Below are 22,040 nucleotides of genomic sequence, written 5' to 3' on the forward strand. Positions count from 1 at the left end.
GGAGCATTCACGTGCTGCCTGCTACCTAAAGGTATGTAGAAAAAACATTTAAAGCTGTCTCTATGTCTGAATCTCCAAAACTTTCTGAATCTCTCCAAATAGATTTGGAGGGTTCTGACTGATTCATAGAGATTAAAGCATCCTCTGATTTGATTCGGATTCAGAGATTCAGCCACCGAATCAGGCTGAATCTCCACCGAATCAAATCAGGGACCAAAGCTTCACACAGCCCTAGTGCCTTTGTGTTTGCATGCAACACATCCATGGACACAACGCTTTAATTCATGGTGAGCCAAGTAAATTGCGCCAGAGGAGTTTTACTTTAATGCATTGGAAAGACTTTTAAACTGTCTGGAAAACATGCTCGTGCAAACAGTCATGTCACTGCAGTGCAAGAAAAGGCAAAAAATATGGCGTGTACAAACACCTTTCAATTATAAAGAAAATATTTTTAAATTAACCGGTTAAAGCAATAAGTGTACTGCATGGTGGATCTTGGAACTATAATAATTTCTTTCCCTCCCCTATTGCTACAATTATTTTGTAACTTTTTACTTCATACTGGCTACATCTACATGAGACACTGACTGTGCACTTATTACTGTGCAGTCTGTTGGTACTTGCATACATAAGTACTAAATGACCATGCAATAACTGGTGTTACTGCACAGTAGTATCCCCAAAAGGCTTTTTGGTGATGCTGACTGTACAGAAGCTCATTACCACTGTGCAGTAGCATAGCATCATGTTTTATGTCACATGACGTTACTGCTCCGTAATAATGAGCTACTGTGCAGTCAGTATCTCGTGTAGTTGTGTCCACTGAAGCATTATTCTCATCGCGTAACTTCTTAGCTATACCAATCTCTTTTCTGGAAGCTTACATGAGAGACATTAACAAATGTTAATCCTGCCAGATGATAATGATATGAGCAAATGATAATACAAAGATGGATTGTAGTATTCTCCCTCACTTAGGCTGTAACTTGAGGGACTTAAGGTACCAGAATCACTCTTATTCTTGCAATAGGATGTTACTCAGTAAGAGTATCAGAATCTAGCTCAGAGCTCATATGTCAGTGTCAGCATCTGTCTCTGATAACACACATGTCAATACATTGCCCTTTTAAAAATAAATAATCATTTGCATATTTTATCTGCATTGTACTATATAATGCAGCACAGGAACATTTCTGCAATAAATCATGTCTGCTGTCAGGTATGGCTTACCCGTTCCAAGAAACAATACATGGTATCTCCCATCAGCAGCACTGACTCGATCCACGGCAATCTTTGTATACTTATAATTTGTTCCTGTCCGAATGATTAATGGCCTCTTATGTATAGGATAAATGGGATTAAACATCAAGGGATGATTCCGGATAAAGGTCACAACATCATCTGGGAACTCCTTGGTTGTCCGGATGTTCGGTGTGAATGCTCCTCCTGGACACTGTGAAGAAAAGTATTATTCATAATACTACTTAACAGTACTTTAGGCTATCAACAGCTTTTCATCATCAAACTGTTTACAAACACTGACTGAAGCAACCGAATCAAGCTTTTGAAGCCACACTTCATTCTCCATCTGAAAATGATTATATTGAAATAACAAAGAGCTCTACTGGAATAGTTGTGTCTACAAACTGCCCTTAATTGATACAAAACAAATGCAAACATTTTGTGTTGTTAAATCTGCACTGATGGCAAAGATCCATATTGGATGGGCCTAATCTTGTGTTCCTTGTACTTCTTACTGCAAAGAATGTAAGTGATTGACATGGGAAAGATGCAAAGAACTTTCCCTGATTAGTACAAATACATAGGCCAAAATATTGAGTTGGATGTCTAATTGCAGAAACCTACATGGAATAGGCTGTCTGCATGCTCTATTATGCAGGGTATATGTGCCTGCATTTGGACAAATCCAGTGCAAAAGCACAAGGAAAGGAGATGATACAAAGCAACTTTCCAGATCTCTTCAGACTTTACGCTGGTCTTATACAATCTCATTTCTTGTACTCTGACGGTATAACTTCACTGGAGGGTAATCAGAACACAGAATTCAGTACACAGGTTCAAGGTCCTCACTACTGCCATGCACATTTATTTGTTTTGCCAGAGCTTCTAGGGCCATATGCAAAGGTTCTCAGTGCAGCAATTTGCCAAGTCACTCAGGGAAAAATCCTACTTCATTTTATGTACCCAAATGGCAGTAACTCAGTTCTGTGACTGCCATTGTTGGCCCTTACGCATCATTTATGATACTACTCTATATGCAGCATGGACAGATAAGCATGCACAGTAGTACGCAGCTACACAAGAGACTGCCCAAGGTGAATATAGGTCACAAAACTGTACTCAGCAAAAACCCAGGGAGGGTAGACAGGCTAGATTTGCACCTTATCGGAGATCAGATTTAAGTTAGACATTGGGAAGAACTTCTTTACAGTAGGGGTTGCCAGAATCTGGAATGGGCTTCCAAGGGAAGTGGTTTTTTCCCCTATCTTGGGGGTCTTTACAAGAAATGTAGACATGCTCCTAACCCTAGCGCTTTTTCCTGCCCAGGGCAGGGCATCAGACTCAATGTTCTACTGAAGTCCCTTCTGACCCTAGCATCTATGAATCTTATAGACTAATTAAACCAGAGATGGATAGCATAAAATGTTGAGTCTGAGCTAACCATGCAATATACATAGAGTGGGGCCCACCCATGTAGTGGTTAAGACATTCACACAGGAAGCGAGATACCCAGGTTTTAGGGCCCCCCTCACCCAGCATGAATTTGAATCTACATCCCTTTGACTTTACAACACAGTGCTTGAGCTACTGCAGGTTAGGCACTACACAAGTTGCTCTGCAGCCCTCCTCTTGGAGCTAGGCTTGCCAACCCTGCAGGATTGCCCTGGAGTCTCCAGGAATTAGATATAATCTCCAGGAGACTGCTGAGAGTCATCCAGGAGTTAAATGATAGGACATTCATTAAAATAAATATTAAATGTTGAATCCAATTTATACAGTAGTCCAATGGGTTTTTAAAATGTAATAATAATGTACATTTGCCTTCCTGAGTACAGTACAGTAGATCAGTCATTAACGTCATTACATCATGTTATGAAACCTCCTGGAATAGATTCAAACAGAGTTGTAACCCTACTTGGAGATGGTCCCATGGGCAGCTAGGAGAGGGAAATAAGTGGGGCCATGAAAAATAAAACATGGTTCAGTGAGACAGATACTTCTCTAGAAGGGTGAGAGCCCTAGATCATAGCTGGGACCCTGTAACAGTACTGGGCCCCATAGTGCAGGTAGCTCCTGCTCAGCTGCTTTCTGCAAATTTTCCTTAAAGTAACAGAAGTCCCTGGCTCCCTGTTCAGACCCATTTTCCTGGTGGGGCAGAGACTTCCTCACTGCCCTCCACCCAATTTATCCAATTAATATTAAATACAAGGTGCACCAGCTTAGCATGTCCACACTGCATATAGACTGGGATCTCAAACTATGTGTAAATGCTAAAAATGGCAGTCACTCATATGGATGACTGCCATTTGGTTACGTAAAGTGAAATAGGATTCTGCTGTCTGTGACTGCTGGTGAACTATGAGAGAACATGTCTATTCTGAGCATAAATGGAGAATTATGAAAAGGCCATGGAGACATGGTATCAACATTCAACACTTAAGTGATTTAACTGGCACCTTTATGGCAAAGAGGGCAAGTTAGCACTCTAGAGAAACTGGCAGTCACACTCTAGCTTGTAACCTCAGCCAAACAGCTTTACTAGGCTTAAAGCAATACCAGACCTAAGTGAGAGAATTTTGTATATGAACAGCATGGGACTGGGTGGGTGAGATTAGAAGCACTAGTCACCCAATTTAGGGTCTATGCTAATGCTGAAATAAAGACACAGTTGAGGGTGTATGACTGTGGAATCCATGTACAAACAGAGCTAGTAAAAACGCTGGTAAGTTTGGGAGAGTAGATTCAGGGTCCCATCCAGAAACTGTCTGAGAACCATTGTGAACTTGCTCTTCCCCATACTTGTGTTTGGAGTCATTTATTTATGAAGGACCTGGGACAAACATAATACTGTCTAGCTCTGGAGACTTTTGCTCATTGCACCTAGCTTAATTCTTAAAGTTTGGGCACATAAGCATGTTGCCATGAGGCAACCTAAGGTGTGACTTTATTGTATCCCCTACTCTGCAGTAACAGTCCAGGTTACTATGCCAAAGCAGTGTGCATGACCTTGCATTAGTTGATGCTGTACAAGTTTAAACACCAACTTTCCTCTCAGTAACTTGTGCATGTGTCTATAATCTGAGCTGTCTAGCATCTAAAAGCAAAAGTGTTCATTCAAATGCCAAGCCACACTTTAAGCAGGTGCCATAGAGCGACAGCAGAGCTTCCTGCCTTGCAGATTCATTCCTTAGATTGTGAGAAGATGATAAAGTCCCAGAGGCAGGCAATGCATTTCAAATAAACTATATCTTAGGGTAGAAAAGGAAGATTTTTTACCAGTTGGAAAGCAAGTTCCTTTCGATACTTCCCCACATATATCACAATCAGGAATAATAAAGTTCCACTGTGTGACAGAGCACAGTTGGGGTGCTCACCATGTGACTTGGACTGCAGTGGGCTGGAGAACAGCCAGCAGAGAAGGCAGCTGGGAGATACCCCAAGGATCATTTGTTTAGTGGGGGAGGTGTGTGGCAGAGCACCAGTGGAGTGCTCGCCACTCCGGGGCAGTAACAAGCTCTGTGAGAGCTTGCTTGCGGAGCAGCAGGGAACAGCTTCCCCCAAGAACCAGTTTAAGGGGGGGAGGTAGGTGGCAGAACACATCGGGTGTCTGCCACTTTAGGAGCTGGTGGCAGGTGTTGCACCTGCTCTGATGAGCAGCCATTTTAGATTTAGGCCAGCAAAGTGGGAGGCAGCAGGTTTGCTACCTGAGGCTGGGGAAAGAATATCTCCCAGTGGAGCTGCTGCTAGTGCTACAACTAGGAGTTAAGGGCAGGAGTTTATGGGGATGGCTAGAAGGCTTCTGATCCTGGGCACCCTGCCAGGGAAGGGTGCCCTGATGGGGCTCGTAGTGGCATGGGAACCTCCAGGAAATGCTAGGCCAGTTACCTCACCAGTGAAAGGCAAGGAAGGGCACCTTAACTTCAGCCTCTGCCTTCAGGTGGGTTATTTAACATCAGAGGCAGTAGAGGGCTAGACATGGCTGTGGCCACCTTAGCCCGTGTGGGGTACAAGACCCCGGAGAGTGAGAATGGTGGGCCAGGCACGCTGACGAGTGGCACCTGAGCCTGTGGGGGGTCTTTTGCCCCAGACCTCAGTGTGGGGGGCAAAGTATTTGCTTCAGTGGAGGTGGGGGTGCAAAATGGGGTGCAGAGGGGCACCAAATGGCCTGCACAAGAGTGGCAACTGGGAGGCCCTGGAGAGAGGGGCGACTAGAGAGTGGTAGTAGTGAGGCTGTCCGAACACCGGGGCCTGAGATGAGACCCTGTGAGAAAGGGGTGTGAAGTAGGCCCCAGTGAGCAGGGGGCTTGAGGGTAGGTCCTGCTAACATGGGGGCCTAGTTAGGTCCAGGTAAGCCTTCGGGCACCTGAGGCCTTTGGTGGGCTGGAGACCGATTGGGTGGGAAGTCTGAGGAAGAGCTGCAAGTAAACAATGGGGTGAGTCAGGAGGTCCTGATGGAAGGCAGTTGGGTGAGTGACATGGTGAGAGACCAGAGGTAGAGTGAGACCAGTGTTCTGCAAACTGCCCAGTGCTCACTCAGATGACTGGCAGTGGGAGGTGCCCAAAAGACTTGCTGGTCAGCGAGTGTAGGGAAACAAGGCCAAGGACCCTCTGGGTGAGGGCAGGGTGAGTGTGGCCCTGGGAAAAAAGAGGGGCGGTATGAGTGTGGGCCCACAAGGGGCAGTATAGAAGAGACTGTGTGAGAAGAGGTGGAGTAAGAGAGGCCTCAGTGAGAGGGAAGCAGTGTGAGTGTGGCCCGTAATAGGGCAGAACACGAGAGGCTTAACACTGTCCTGAACTGGGCCCGGCCTCAGGCCGGAGGAGAGTACAGCTGTTAGGAACATCTGTGAGGCTTGGGGTGCAGTACAGGGGTGGTTGGAGCTGCATACATAGGCCCAGGCTCTGCCTAATTAAGACCCTAATCATTTAACAGCACGGTGTCACAGTCGAGAATGGTGGGTGGCATGCCCAGAGGCATGTGGAAGATTAGCACTGTGGCTGGTTGGGGAGTTCCCACTTTGTCACCCACTCATAGCTATATATTATTCTGTATTTGGCAAACAACCATACTTGTGACTGATCAGAAGATCTATTTGTCCCATTGGGTTCTCATAAGGCAGCTACTCCAGCCTTAGAATACACAGGTGTACCCTAAGTTGAAATGAGAAGAAGAAAGACAGGCTGAGGAGAAATCAGGCCCAATACAGAGGGCTAAGCAGAGGACAATGCAACTCCATTACACCAGGTTAACTCACTTTTTCCTGGCTGCTCCAAAACACTATTTTCTTCCTTTTCTGGAGCTCATAGACGTTTCCCCTAGTTATTTCCAGGACTTATTAAAAAGCAAACAAACAAAAAATACAGTTCTTATGTATAAAAAGAAAATGATGATTCAGGGAAACTGATTTTTGTGTGGTGCACTGAGACATTCAGGTGTCAAACAGAAGGATACTTAGGATGAAGTTACATGTTACACATAGACCATGCTAAACCTGTGCAACGTTAAATGGTGCTGAAGTCAGAACATGTTTCAAGCGGTCACATGTTAAGTGTTAATATAATTTCTTGTCTGACTTGCCACTGTGGTGTGAGCAGGGGTGTGGTTAGGTGCCAGGATATCCCTGGGCTGTCTCTACTCTGGGTGGTGGAGAGCCAAGAGTAGTACATCCTGGGATGCTGGGGGACTGCAGATTGCTTGTTTTATCAGTTTTCAGCCCACTGGTATTTAGAGAACCTCTTGGAGCATGGTTTGGAGTTTGCCTGTAAAGAGGGCGACCCACCTTAAGCCTCATTTCTGAATCACACAAAGTTGAGGCTGGAATCTGGGCCTTCCATATCCCAACCACTGATTGACTATTCTGTTCTTTTTCATTTTTCATGAAACATTTTCCAAGGCTTCAGTCCCATTAGGATAAGAAATGAAATCAACTGGGGAAACCTCATTTTTTCCCAGAAAAAAGAATTCTTGTTTTCTTGCCAGTCCTACTGAATCCTACTGAATCCTCCTCTCTGTGGAGCCAACTTGTATGACCCTCCATGAAATCCACAGCTGGTAGCTGCAGAGATTTTTATACAGGAGTAAACAAGTTTGACTACAGGCTGTTTGTGGGCCAAGAAAGAGCTCTCTAGTTCTAAGTAACACTCCCAGATCAAGGTCAGAGCTCCAGCTCCATTTCTACCTGCATCTTAGATCAAAGTCACACCATTCTTGCACCCCAGCTTTAGATAAGTCACCCTCTTTCCTGTCTTCAGATTCCCTATCCTCTAAGTCAGTGTTCCTGAACTTTCTTTCTGTAATTCCCCAAAGACAAAAAGCCTTTACTCTCCCACCCAAGAGATGGTTCAGTCACAATATGCACAGAACATACTGCACAGGTGGCTGTGCCATAAATTAGAGATGAAATTAGTAGGGGAAGAAAAATTTGATTTGCTGTATATTCTCCAACTTGCTGTAGGTAGAAAAGACTGTTTCCAGACAATCTGAAAAATGGGAACAACCTTAGGCATCCCTGGATTTAGTTGGAGCCTACCAATTATGTCATAAACACCTGTTCACTAGTAATTTTAGCTCATGAAAGAGCTACCACACTATCATCACATCATAGCAAACAGCAAAAGACTGCAGAGACTAGATGTAGACAAGTAAATCTATTACTTTGCTGTGCTGAAGCCTTTGTGCAATGTATGTTCCTTTACACTGAAATGTTTAATGCAAATTACTTTTTACACAGGTAGAACATAGTTGTTGCTATGCTGCATCTGATAGCTTTCCCCATCCAGGCTGGCCTTCTGGTAAAGGTCAGTAACTGATGTTCTATAAGAAAAAAACACCTGACCCCTGGGCTAGGGACAGGCATTACAGATAAACTGGTTTAAGTGATCAGAAACTGGTTTATACCTGTAACAGAACAGATATTCAGTGTACATAAACCAGCTTGAAAATGGCTGAAATTGGTTTGAGATAAACCTAGTTGAATGTAGTACCAGACTTAACTGATTTGGATCAAACCAGTTTATACAATGCCTGTCCCAGACGTCTTGCTTGTTTAAGATAAATCAGACTCCCCCAGCATCCCAGCATGCTCCCTGGGCTGGATGGGGCTCTCTGATCCACATCAGGGATGGCCCCTCCCCTCTGCTCCCTGGCTGCAGCTGTGGCAGAGACTTGCAGGCACAGAGCATCTGCCTGGCTTCTCCCTGCTAATTAGGGATTATTCGCCCATCCCCTCTGCCTTATGCAGACACCTCAGCTTTAGCTAGCAGACCACATGCTGGCTACAGTCCATGCCGGGGGGTAGACAGGCTTTTAGGAACTAATCAACAGGTAGTTTCATGTCCTTGCTTGGAAAAGCTGTTTAAGAAGAGCTGTTTAAGAAGAGCTCCATTAGTTAATGGAGAGAGGCTTTGTTTTCTTAATGGGTTGATGCACACTGAGTTCAGAGTGATAAACATTCCCTGCTGGGCTGGTCAGGAGGAAAGGAGGGGGCAGAATAATCAGAGAGTGTCCTGCCAGGGCCTGGCCATGCCTCCCTCAGCTCAGGATTGTGGAAATGAAGGGAGGGCTGCTCTAGCACCCCACAGCTTCCAGTCTGAGCCACTGCAGGCATGTCCCTGCATTTATGGAATGAAAAGGGAATGTTTATCCACCTCCAAATTAGACTACCCTGCAAAGAATGAATCAATTTAGGCTTGGGCTTTTTTACTGCCTTTTCCTAGCCATAAGAAACTTTTATTCATAGTTTTCAAGTTTGAATGCCCCAAATTATGCATCTGAATATGCACTGAATCAGTTCATTGCAAACTGCTTCCTTTTTTAAAGTGCTGTATAAATACACTGGTATCAATAAGAAACATAATTACACCCTAATCATGCAAGAGGGAGGAAGGGAACCTTCAGACAGTTAAAAAAAAAAAGCACAGCCAAGATGTAGAAATCTTATCTCAGAAGATATTTCTTAAGGGACTTGGGTGCAGTTGAGTGTTTTCTGAAGAAGCACTGGGAAATCAGGACATCATAGCCATAAAGCAGCTTTCAATTATATGAATATAGAGACAAGTTGGATGAAATCCTTGTTCTGATTTGTATTGGACTGGAATATGCAGAACAGTGAAGGGCTGGCTAGACCCATGGCACGACAACTGGAGGTCAATGACACACTTATTTGTAAAGACTTTGCAAACAAGACTTTTGGGGAGAAGAATGTGAACTCTAATAATGTCTTCAGGATTCTCCAAATGATATCTTTGCATAGATATTGGCAGCAATCATGTAAAAAATTAGGCAGAACATACACTATGGGGTGATTTGGACAGTTGTTTTTATGAAACTTTGGCCTTAACTGAAATGGCCTAGAAAAACAGGCCATTTAAGGATTTGAATGTGATCTTAGGAAAAAAAAATTAGCATGAGTTCCAGTCAGGAGACTTAGATCCAATTCTCTGTCTGATTTGGTGTTTTGGTTCCAGTCTTGAACTCTAACTAAATATGTCCTTATATCAGGCTATCTTTGTTAAAAAAATATTTCTGTTTATGTACCAAACCATCTTATTGGCATTGTTTTTCAGCCATAATTTCACATTGAACTCAATTTTTGCTAAGGTGTCCTAGAAGATCCCTAAGAATCAGGGGTCAGCAACCTCCACCAGTATGGACTACCCTTTGTGACCTGGCACCAACCACAGGACGTAAGTGTCCATGTGGCAGGAAACCTTTGGCTCCTGCCACTTTAAGAGACTTAAGCAGGCTATGGAGCAGCCAGCAGATGTGATGCAGCCTAATGAGGCAGTCACATGACTATGGGAGGGCTCTTGGATTGGTGGATAGGGCTGAGTAGCCACAATATAAATCCAGGCCCTCAGATCTGAGCTGGCAGTTGCTGCAGGGAGCTTTGGGAAGAACATTGCTCACCCAGAGCTGCTGCTCCCAAAACACCTGGAGGTTCAGAGTAGGAGGTATGGAGGAGGTTCCTGGTCCTGGGGAATGACCTAACACTACACTCTGCTAGGGTAGGATAGTGTGGTAGGGCTGCCTGTGGCAGGGTGGTCCTCAGGGAATGCCACATCAGTGCCTCGCTAGTGAAAGGTGAGTATGGTGCTCCATATAGCCTCAGTCCTCATGACCTGGTGGGTTACCCCATAGAGGGGACAGGCAAGGAGTCCCAGGCATCATCAGACCTGAGGCCCAAGGGGTGTAAGGCCTGAGAGCCCCAGTGAGGGTGCTGTAGTAGTCCCAGTGAGGGGGACTACTACTCCAGTATAGCCCCCAGTGAGGGAGCATGTTAGAGTGATTGATTGGGCTGCGTAGAGTCTGCATGGGAGGGCCTGAAGGACTGCACATAGGCTGGCCTGAGTAGAGTGAGGTGTGTTAGGATGGGCCCTAGAAGGCAGACCCATATGGGAATGTGAGGTCAAGCAGCTCAGTACCTTCTTGGAATAACCTTGCCGGCCCATGCTGGGACCAGAACCAGACCGGTTGAAGGGCCAGAGCACCCACGATGAGGGATGGCCAAGGCTAGAGGTTGGGGGTCCCAACTGGCCTAGAGGGGAGGCCGGGGTAGTGAAGCCAAAGGTCCTGGAGGGGGCCACAGCCATGAGGAAAAAAGGGCTTAGGAAGTTTGGCAGCCCAGTATGAGGGCAGAGATTAGACTACCTGAAGAGGAGGCATACAGATGGGGTCCAAATGCCAGGCAGGCATAGAATGAGGTCTATCGCGGGGCCAGATCCACATAACGAAGCCATTTGCGAGGCATGGGACATGGTATAAGGGGAGGTTCAGAACCGTGTATTACACCCTTGGCATCAGGCAGTAAATGGGCAGCCTCAAGGGCATAGCAGGCAAGGCAGGTGGGAGAACTGCCCTAGACAAGTGCGTGGGCCAATGGTTTGACTGGCCGTGAGACAGCCCCCTGTCACACTCCACTGCTTGGAGTGGCCACCTGTCTGTATTTGCCCTTGCCACTCATTCCCATCCCCTTTGCTAGTAGGGTAAATGAAGACACAATAGAGAAGCAGGCTCATTAGGGGAACCACATGGAGCAAGTAGGCAGCATGGCATAGCTCTGTGCCATTGCTCCAGTGTCAGATTGGACCTTCTTGGGATGGATCAGATATTTTCATGGGCTGAATCTTGCCCACAGGCCTTAGGTTTCCAACCCCTATTCTAGATTTCTGAACTATCTGTCCTTCAAACTGAGAGCTTACCATTTTTCTGAGAAGTGCAGACAACTTTTGCCACTGTGTTAAACAAAAGGATAAATTAATTTTTTCCTTCTTTTGTACTGTCAGGTCCCCTAGAGTGTTAAGATCCTTTTGGAATCCCTTATAAGCTTCAGTAAGGTGAACCAAGAATAACATGGCAGCAGTTGAAAAAACACACATACAGATACAATGCACTGAAGCAGCAAGAGACGATGAAACATGACTAGTCACAAGAACATGAAACTTCCTAGCTAAATGAGATGTTTGTTTTATATTTTTTGTAAAGATTAAACTTAAAGCAACAGTGAAGTCAGGAGATTAAGGCTGTTTGAATTAACAACAAACAGGAATGCTTCCATTAGACCTCAGCAAAACACAAGGAATTTATTAATACATTCTGAAGAGATTTGGGGAGATGAGAGTACCAAATCTTAAAGCCAAAAAAATCATAAGAAACTGAACTATAAAGAAATATATTTCATTTGTGCTTGGGACTTTTACCCTTTGCATGCCCTGTTTCCATTGGCTTATCCATTTCTGTTCATTGTCATCTTTATTATTACTCATGTGCTTCATTTCTAAGTTTTTTTCCCCTAACCAAATGATGGCATGTGTTGATAAAACAGTTTCATTTGTCAATTTAGAAATGGTGAAGTATTGCTAGGGTGCTAATCGCTCAAAACTAGAATTTTCACAGCACTGCAAATATGATAATACTAACAAATGCTTTGGGAGTTATGAACAGATTTAGGATAGGGCAAAAACATGTTTTTTTAGGTGGGGAAGAGGAGAATGAATAGGTTTGGGGGACACCCCTACATGCCTGTGACAGAGGAAAGTATGGTCTTCGAAGGTACATTAAGGGACTCCTCTGTGTATAAGGAACAAGAGTGGAACTGGGTAGGGATGGGAGGAAATATGGTAAGAAAATATTTATCTTTCTTGGTAGTGAGTGGGGGTTGAGAAGCATTGTTGGGTTGAGCATAGGTGATGTTCTCTTAGGTTAGAGGCAAGAGGAAATTGGAGTGGGGGTAAAGTGGATTATTTTGAATGCTGGGTTATGGGGGGGTTGTTTTTATTTTGAAATTTTAATATTTTATTATGTTTTTATAAGTACTTTGTCTTAGTGTAAGCCACCCAGAGCCTTTTTCTGGAATCATAGAAACCTAATAAATAAATATTTAAATAAAGAAATAAATAAACATGAGCATTTATCCCATAGTACATAGTCTATGGAGGGGCCATAAGGTTCATCCCTATGGGAAGTCACCTGTCTGATTTGCAACCCATAAAGAGCTCTGCAACGGACTGCAGCTGCTCAAGACATGGGGGAAGAATGAGACAGGGTGAGAAAATAAATCAGCAGAACAAAACAGGAAGTGCAAGGATGTTATGCTGTCATAAGATTAACAAGTTTTATATGGACCTGGATTTTTTTTTTTAATTTAAAAAAGGTGATGGGAAGGCTTTGTGGACCTTTTGCTCCCTTGTGATGCATAGAAAGTGTGTGAAAAAATTGTCAAAGTTAAAAAAAAAAGAGCACAGCAAAAAAGAAAGGGTGGTCTGCTTATTTTTATATTAGAAGTTTAGTCCTTGTTTAGCATGAAGAATTTCGCAATGACTACAGGATTAGTGAAATGATGACAAGAGTCAGGAGATTAAATAAGAACCCTGAGAAGGGCAGGGATTTTTACTCAGATGGTTTAAAACTGTTGTGGACACTTATTTAACTAACATGACTAACAAACAGCTTAGAAAGAGACTCTCTTAGAAATGTCCCTGCATTGTCCCTTCTGTTTAGATGCCAGGGTTATGCATATACATCCCAGAAAACTTCCACAGATTCTCCATTAAAACCAGGGATCACAGATTTGACCTTTTTTTGACATTTCTAAAATTAAGAAAACCATTGTTATTTTAAAGTCAGGCCTTATCTTTACATCACAAAGGAACAACAACAAAAGGCACATTCCAATTTTTATCAAAAATCTTTACAGACCACTCTTACAAGATTTAGGACAGGGCTGGCCACAATGATCCATGCATTTAGGATGGTGGTTTTCAACCTTTTTTAGATAGAAGACACCCCTCGTTGGCTAATGGCACCTTTTGGAAAATGTCAATCTTAGTTTTTGCTATATATTTTTTTAACTATGGAAGTATAATACGGCAATTTTTCTATTGTAAATTAGACCACAACAACACAGAATATTTGTGATACTACTGAAATCTCTGGATTTATCTTGTAAATCCTGTTTGTGAATCACCCTAACAGTGCTACTATTGTGCGGCACCCTTCAGCACCCTTGAAAGAATCTAAAGGCACCCCAGGGTGCCAGAGCATCCTGGTTAAGAGTCACTGATTTAGGGTCTTTGGGATACTTATTGCAAATTGTCACATTTTGGAAGGAAGCCCTGCAAAACCTTCAACTGGTGCAAAAGGAAGCAGCCCATCTGCTTAGCAACACAGGTTGCCATGACCAGGTCATCATGGTTTCCTGTCCAATGCATAGTACTTCTCAAGATTTCTGTCTCAATAGCCTTCATGGGGATAGATCCTAATCTGCTGAAAGAGTACTTCTGTCCTGGTAACCATGGCTGCTCACCAAAACTACCCAGCATTCCACTGACATGATGAAACTCTTGAGAACTGGGCAAGACTCACAAGTTTAGGAGACAGAAATTTGTATGGGACCCAGATCATGAATACAGAATTCAAGCAGTAAGCCAAAATGATGAACAGAAATTAAAAAACAAAACAAAACAAAAAAACCCTCTTTGAATTGGTTTCCTTTAATAATCCCCGGGCACTTTGTCTCTGTCTCTCTTTGTCACTTCAGATTCATTTTAACGAAAAGGCATCTAATCAAATAACTTCTGAACAAAAAGAAAGTCATTTTATAATAATAATAATATTAATAATAGTTGGGAAACTCTCAAATACTGACTTGAGTTGGAGTGTACAGTCTGTGCTTCAGCACCAACTTGCTGATATTTTTCGTTACATTAAACAAGGACAATTAATTGCCAAGGCTGACTTGATTAAACATGTTTTGCACTTACTGTGCCAGGTCGTGGGTATGGAATCCTGCCCTGATACGGAATCAGCTGGTGGTTAGGTCCCTCCTTGTGTGCAAACGGACCATTGAACACTGTCTGGATGTCAGATAAATGATACACGCACACTGCTGAACCTTTAAATACAGAGCTGGAAGAAACAAGGAAAACATTTGCAATATTAGCTGCCTTTTTTATGTAACTTCCCCATCATAGCAAATGGTTCAATGTGGAAAGATGCTCCTATCAATACCACATTTAACACACAACACCTTTCTAGTATCATCCATTTTGGGAATCTCAAAACACTTTACAATAAATAATTAAGCCTCCCAAAACGCATTTTCAGTCTGTGAGGTAAGGCAATGTGTTCCTCACAAAGACTGTCATCTTGCAAAGGGAAAGGGAAGGTCTTAGCATCCCTCTCTTGTGTATGGGAAAGTTGTGGCAGAGATCAGCTATTCTCTTAAGAAAGCACAACATGGCCCAAATGAAATCTGTGTGACTTCAGAAAGACTGGGATATTGTTGTCTCTGTGCAGTCACGCGCATCTCTTGACCCTCATTTCAAAACTTGAATTGTAAAACTTCACTGATGACTTTTTGAACATATATGGCTAAAGCTTTAATCAGAAGAAAAAGAATAAATAATTCAGTGCAGTCAGAATAATAAAACAAGTGGTTGGAGTCTTAGGAGCCATAAGAGGCCAGATCATGACCTTGACAAAGACACTGCCAGAGAGAAAGTATGTCCCTTGTAGACTTTTATTTGTGTTTTTCCATTGGAGGTTTCACTCTCCAGTGAGGGAACCAAGAAAACAGTCATAAGGAGGCCAAGTCTCTTCTCTTTGTTCTGTGTCCACCTAGCTTGGACCCAGCTCCTCAGTGCAGCAGAGTCATGTTGCCAAGAACTCTGAAGCCAGCAAGTGTCCTTGTTATCTTCCATTAAGGATGGGTCCCATTGTCAAGGGCCTCATTTCCAGTGTGAAGCTTAAGCATCCTGTTGCGGCCTCCCTCCTGTGTGCCTCCACTGTGTAAAAGGGTTTAGGCTAAGACAGGCTTAAAGCTTTGTACTTCTTGCAAACCAAGTTGCATCTCTGAACTGTGTAAAATTTTCCCCAGTAAGTGTGAGACAAAGACAAACCAAATTATTGTTTGTTTTCAATTGAAAGGGTAAAAAAAAAATTAAAACATTATAGGATGTAGCTGAAAAAGTCTAAAACTGAGGAAATTGCTACAGGACATTGCCCAGCAGTCAACTTTGCTCTGGGCTCTGCCTGTGCTAGTTTGAGATGGATCTCAGATGTATTGTAACTGGATTAGCTGTCTGAGATCCATGTCTTCATACACGGGTCAGAAAGTTTTTCTACGCATTTGTAGAACACTAAGATAAGATTTAAAAGGTTACTTTATTCTTTACAGACAATATATATTTGTTAGTTTTATAATAGCTACTGCCATAAAAATGATTCACTTTGGTCACATGCCTAGGCCATTATGGTTCAGTTAAAATTAATCATTATTTTCAGTACGGCAGACAAATGTAAAACCTTGACTAAAGTGAGAAAATGACTTGGGGGCCTAGAATAGACCAGGCATTGTGTTTGTTACATTATGTGGTTCTTTGACTCAAACCCAATTTCCACTGCAGGAATACCATGAGTATTAGGTAAAAATGTTTCCAGCTCAGACATGTCGAATCCATAACACAATCATAAATGTGGCTTTATTGTTAAACCTTGCCTCAGCATTTTCTTTTTGTGTTGTAGGAGTCATTCAATACAGACAGCATCAACTGTTTGCAAGCACTGGGGATGGATTTTTCCCCTCAACTAAATATTATGAAATTATATTTTCCTGGCTGCTTTTACACATTTGAGAATATAGGTCCATGTATATTATTGTGACAGTACAGCCTTTCCTCATTAAAAAAATACATAGAACATTTCAGGTGTTTGTAACAAAACCCCCCTGAAAAAGTTTGGTTTTAATAATCTTCTAATTTTAAAAGATATATATTTTAAAATGTCAACAAGCTCCAAGGGATACAAAGAAATACGTACACCTACATGTGGCAGGGACACATGTATTAGAAATACATACACAGGGAGTAGCTTTACCATTGTCCATGAAGTTTGGGCAAAACAAGAAAATATCAAGATAGAATTAAAGTGAGAGATGGTAAAATGGATAGATCCTGTTAGTCCAGTTTTCTGCTGTTTCAGCAACTCAGCAAGGCCACTTCAATGCGGTAAGAGGAAATCTTGATTTTTCCCAAATGACTATTCACTTTTTCCATGGTGAGCAATGCTGTGCACTCACATTTCCTATAGAAAAGGAGAAGCCTGAAGACTCAGGTTGGGATTAAGGAAGGAGATGATAAAAGAGAGGTTGTCTTTTGGCAGCCAGAGTGCAATTGGCCTGTGTAGTAGTCTGCCAGCTGTGCAAATTGTCTGCTAGCTGAGCCAGTGAAAACTAGCAGCATGAATTTGGCTAAGAATCTGGGCTGGGTCTTTGCAGGTGATGAGCACCCTCCAGAGGTGCTGAGACTCTTCAGTTGTCACAGGCATTACATTCACAGATGTCCTTTGGCTTCTCCCCTATCTTGTAAAAGTGTAAACAGGTGGAGCCAGCTGGAAATGTTTTCTCAGAGCCAATCACAATATCTTGAAAATAAAGCTGGGAGTGGAAGGCAAATTCATCCCTGGTGTGGTTTTACTGAGTAGACTCTAGGGATCAATTTGGCATCACTGCAGCTCTGATTCAGATAGCAATTACTTATGTTTCTAATAGATCAAAGCAAACAGAATTGAATGTATGTCTCGTAGATAGCAAAGACAGTCATAGGGTACATTTCGAATTGCCTTCACTCCTAATGCCTTGACGCACACAATCTCCTTCTGTATTTATATTGCAGCTGCTCACCAAAGGTATTTTGATAAATCTTCAAAATTACCTTGATGTGGTAAAAATTCCATACACGAGCGTTGTTCTGGGATTATCTGTTTCTAGGAGAAATACATCTTCTGCAAGAAAGAAAGGAAGAACACTTGTGAAGCAATTATTCTTGCTTGACTTTTCAACCTCAAAACATGAAGTCTGATCTCACTCTTCTTAAAGCCAATGGGAATTGTGGCTCTGACTTTAATGGGAAGAGGGCCAGGCCTTTTGTATTTAAGAATGACAGTAATACAACTAGCACAGGAAAAGAAAGGTTAGTTTTTCAAATGAACCTAACATCCACTTACTCCTATTAAGATATATAAATACCAGAGTCAGAATTTTAAATGTCTCGGCATGTTCATCTCAGTTGGAGCTCATTTCAGCAAAGCCTCAGTTATTCCTTTAACTTTTGGAAAATATTCAAATTGCATTGAAGTTTCATAGATTTATATAATTTAAAGTCAGAAGGGACAACCAGATCAGCTACTCTGACCTACGTTAACTTTCCCCTGGAAGTTCTGCATTGATCCCAATGACCTACGTTTCACAATAACTAATGCTAGTAATTATTGTATATTGATACATCAACATCATTTTAGACACCAAAATGAAGTCTCCAGGCCACTAGTCCAAACAACCAACTGTATTACCAAAAAGAGTGGTACATGTAAACCAGTACCTCACATACTCATATGAAAACTTTTTCTAAGGTAACGTAAGGAAATCTTCATCATGATCATAACAATGACAACAAAATTGCTTGTATGCTTCTTTTCACAGGATGCTTCCCATGTGTCCATCACAAGCATTAGTTTGTTCACATACTATTACTTTGCATGTTAAACAGCATTATCCATGTTTTACAAACTAGGGTGCTGAAGTTTAGAGAGATTTATGATGAAAGCTTCCTGCCTTTCCTTTCCTCTACCCTCCCTCCCCCCAAAAGGAGCTTTGCCATAGAGTGGAATGGATAGCCAATTTAACATGTCCAAAGTGACAGAAATGTTCAAACATTCACAAGCATGAAGACAACAAGATTTAGGCATGACTATAAAAGGATTACCCTATTTACCTAATTCATCAAAGTATGTTTCTGTTCCATCTTCATCCATTACTGAGCAAACAAGCCTTGCTTTTAAGAATGTTGTCCACTTGTTTACAAGACTTCGTTGTCCACCGGTGTCATTCTGAAAAGGAAAAAGAAATTTATAAAAAATAGCATATACACTTAAATAGTTATTGAATCCCTCCATGTAAGTATAGTACATCATCATTTAAGTAAAGTACTATGTAATAAAAAATGAACGCAGGTTTTTAGCCAAGTCAGGCAGAAGGTGGCACATTAGAGATTAAATGGTTCAAAGGGGGGCATGAGGTTTTATAGGCAATAACCTACTTTATCACTCACCAATCTAAAAAATGAGGTAAATCTTAACTTAAATCTTTGAGACCAAACAAAAAGACACTGGGGAAATTTATTGAAATTCAAATTTTCTTTATGTTAGCAAATTAAAAGTGAATGAAGTTTTAAGCTATAAAATGGCCTCAAGGTGATATCAGAAAATGATAACATTTGTTCACAGATATGTGAAATTAAAATCTTATGCTTCAGAGTCTAAAACTTTATCCAGTCCCTCGACCTGGAGGGATGTGGGCAGTGGGGTCCCCCAGGGCTCAGTCCTCAGGCCCGCACTGTTCAACATCTTCATCAGTGACTTGGACAAGAGGGTAAAAACACCCTGTTCAAATTTGCTGATGACACTAAGATGTGGGGGATGTAGGCACGCTAGATGGGAGGAATAGGCTGCAATCGGACCTAGACAGGTTACAGGGGTGGGCGGATGAGAACAGGATGGATTTCAACACTGACAAGTGCAAGGTGATGCACCTGGGGAGGAAGAACTAGCACCATACCTACAGGCTGGGGAACTCCCTTCTTGGCAGTGCAGAGGCAGAAAAGGATCTTGGAGTCATCATCGATGTCAATATGAACCTGGGCCGGCGGTGTGGGGATGCAGTCAGGAAGACCAGCCACACCTTGTCATGCATCCACAGATGCATCTCAAGCAGGTCCAAGGAGGTGATACTAGCCCTCTATGAGGCACTGGTCAGGCCGCAGCTGGAGTACTGCGTCCAGTTCTGGGTGCCGCACTTCAAGAGGGATGTGGACAACATGGAGAGGGTCCAGAGGAGGACCACTCGCATGATTGGGGGCAGCAGGGCAGGCCCTATGAGGACAGGCTACGGGACCTGAACCTATTCAGCCTCCACAAGAGAAGGCTGAGGGGGGATCTAGTGGCCTGTTACAAACTAGTCAGAGGGGACCAGCAGGCATTGGGGGAGTCCCTGTTCCCCCGAGCACTACCAGGAGCAACTAGAAACATAACCGTCAGACGCTGGCAGAAGGTAGATTCAGATTAGACATCAGTAGGTGGTACTTCACTGTCAGGGCAGCTAGGATATGGAACCATCTTCCAAGCGAAGTGGTGCTGGCTCCTACCCTGGGGGTCTTTAAGAGGAGGCTGGATGAACACCTTGCTGGGGTCGGTTGACCCCAGTACTCTTTCCTGCCATGGCAGGGGGTCGGACTTGATGAACTGCTCAGGTCCCTTCTCACCCTGCCAACCAACTATGAAACTATTAAAAGAAGACCACATGCAAGGCTAATTGCACCCACCTCTGAGGCATTGTGTCAGGGCCCCTGGATTTAGATCTCAATCCATGGTATCTACAGGCAGGGGACCAAGCTGTGGCACCATCAGGGGATTAGCCATACACCTGCTCGAGCTCAGGCTGGGCACCCCCACAAGTATACTTAGCAGGGGATCAGGTGACCTATGAGGACCAATGGAGGCCACAGGCCTCCAAGTCTATAAAACCTTCCCAGTTGTCACTTGTCCCTGAAATAATACTGTTACTATTCCTGCTGTGGACCTACTTGCCTGAGTCTTGTATTCCTCTTTCCGTGTTGGACTCCCCAGCTTTCATCCCTCACTACTGTCTTGATCCTGACTCTGTTGTTGAACCCTTGACTTGTATCTCTAGCTCTGCCCTGCCTTGCTCCTGTTTTGCCTCTTCCTTGGACCCTCCTGCTCTGCTTCCAGCCTCATTCCTGCCTTTCCCTTACTTTGAACTGCAGTACCTTATTCCTGCTTATCCTACACCATGTATTGAATTCCCTGGCCTACTTTGACCATGGACCTACTTCAATCTCTGACACTCTGTACTGTGACCCTTGGCTTTGGTTTCTGAATTTCAGGTATTGTTGACCCCTAGCTTTTGAACCATGACCCCCCCCCATGTCTGGGTCATATGTGTGATGCATCTGGCCTTGGCTTTTGTCAAAGGTAAAATCTTGGACTATATGGACTATGGGCGTCAGCCAGTATGACGTTCCTATGTTACCTATGGTTATCCACAGAAAATCTTTCCTTACAAAGCTCCAAACAGCACTCAGGCTAAACCAATAGGACTTCCTCTCTCTTTTGTTCTTCATATTCTTCAAGCTCGTATTCATACATTCCTCAGCACCCTTAAACAGCTAGCATCTATGCTAGCATTAAGGACTTGGTTTTCTAAAGTGTATACATGCTAACTTTTGCATATATATGTGCATAATTGTGAATGCAGTTGATAAGCTTCAAATCAAAATTAGGTGTGTCAATTCATGTCCATTTTGCAAAAAAAGAGATTAATTTTCATATATATTTTCTATATAGATTTAGGATCACAGTTTATTTTAGGAATACTTTATAATTATTTTTTTAAAATTATTTTTAAAAGTTATAAAAGGAGACTGATATTCAGCACCAAAGGAACATACCGGAAAGGTTACTTCTTAGTCTCCATTTCTCCAGTTTTTACTTAATGACCCCATAAAAATGAATTATTTAAATTAAAAAAACCTAAAACTAAAATGTGGCTTCAGTGAATGCACTGATGGAAATGTGTATTGAATTTAAAACAGTCATCAGTTGATAAGATTTATGATATCATACATGGGCAACAGTTTATGACTAGTAGTTTATTGTTCAGGTACCTAAGGGAAATTAGCTAGAATTCTAATTTCTAGGCCTTAAATAATCAATTTATTTAAAATGCATTGAGAAGTATAACATAATTTTGTGAAAACTTGTAATCAAATTTGTGGGAATTTTTACCAGCTTTATTTTTACTCTGACTTCAGTATATGCATGCAATAGAAATTCTGGCCATGCATGAAGGGGAGAAATGTTGTCTATCTTTATAAACTGGAATGTTTTCTCAACAGTCTCCCTAGCCTTTGTTAAAACTAAGCTAGCAGGGCTAAGAGGCTCAAGAATAAACTTTTGTGCAGCCCACAAAAAGTGTTTTGCTATTAGGGCTCCTTAGCTAACCGTAGAGTTATCAGAACTGAAGCACGCTGATGATAGAAGGCTTGTAACCTGGCACATAATCATTCCTACCCCACCTTTCCCCAGAAACCACCTGTTCTGCTCACTCATCAAAGGACAAGGACCTAAGCAAATTCACTTGATGTTACTGGGTCTCCAGTCTTTCCACTCATCTCCCTCAACAGAATGATGCGCAGGGTAACATAACTCAGATGACTACATGCTCAAGTCC

General features: G+C 42.6%; 1 protein-coding gene across 1 annotated transcript in view; it reads right to left on the reverse strand.

Moving 5' to 3' along the window:
- SEMA3C (semaphorin 3C) overlaps positions 1 to 22,040 on the reverse strand; it is a 251,274-nt gene that overhangs the window by 72,662 nt on the left and 156,572 nt on the right. The window contains exons 9-12 of the mRNA XM_019509496.1: positions 18,508 to 18,622; positions 17,449 to 17,518; positions 14,500 to 14,644; positions 1,231 to 1,453 (exon numbers count right to left, since the gene is read on the reverse strand). Coding sequence (XP_019365041.1) covers positions 1,231 to 1,453; positions 14,500 to 14,644; positions 17,449 to 17,518; positions 18,508 to 18,622 — 553 coding nt within the window. The remainder of the gene's footprint in view (positions 1 to 1,230; positions 1,454 to 14,499; positions 14,645 to 17,448; positions 17,519 to 18,507; positions 18,623 to 22,040) is intronic.

This window comes from Gavialis gangeticus, unplaced genomic scaffold (assembly GCF_001723915.1).
Source record: "Gavialis gangeticus isolate Ggan-Ray unplaced genomic scaffold, GavGan_comp1, whole genome shotgun sequence".
Lineage (NCBI taxonomy): Eukaryota > Metazoa > Chordata > Crocodylia > Gavialidae > Gavialis > Gavialis gangeticus.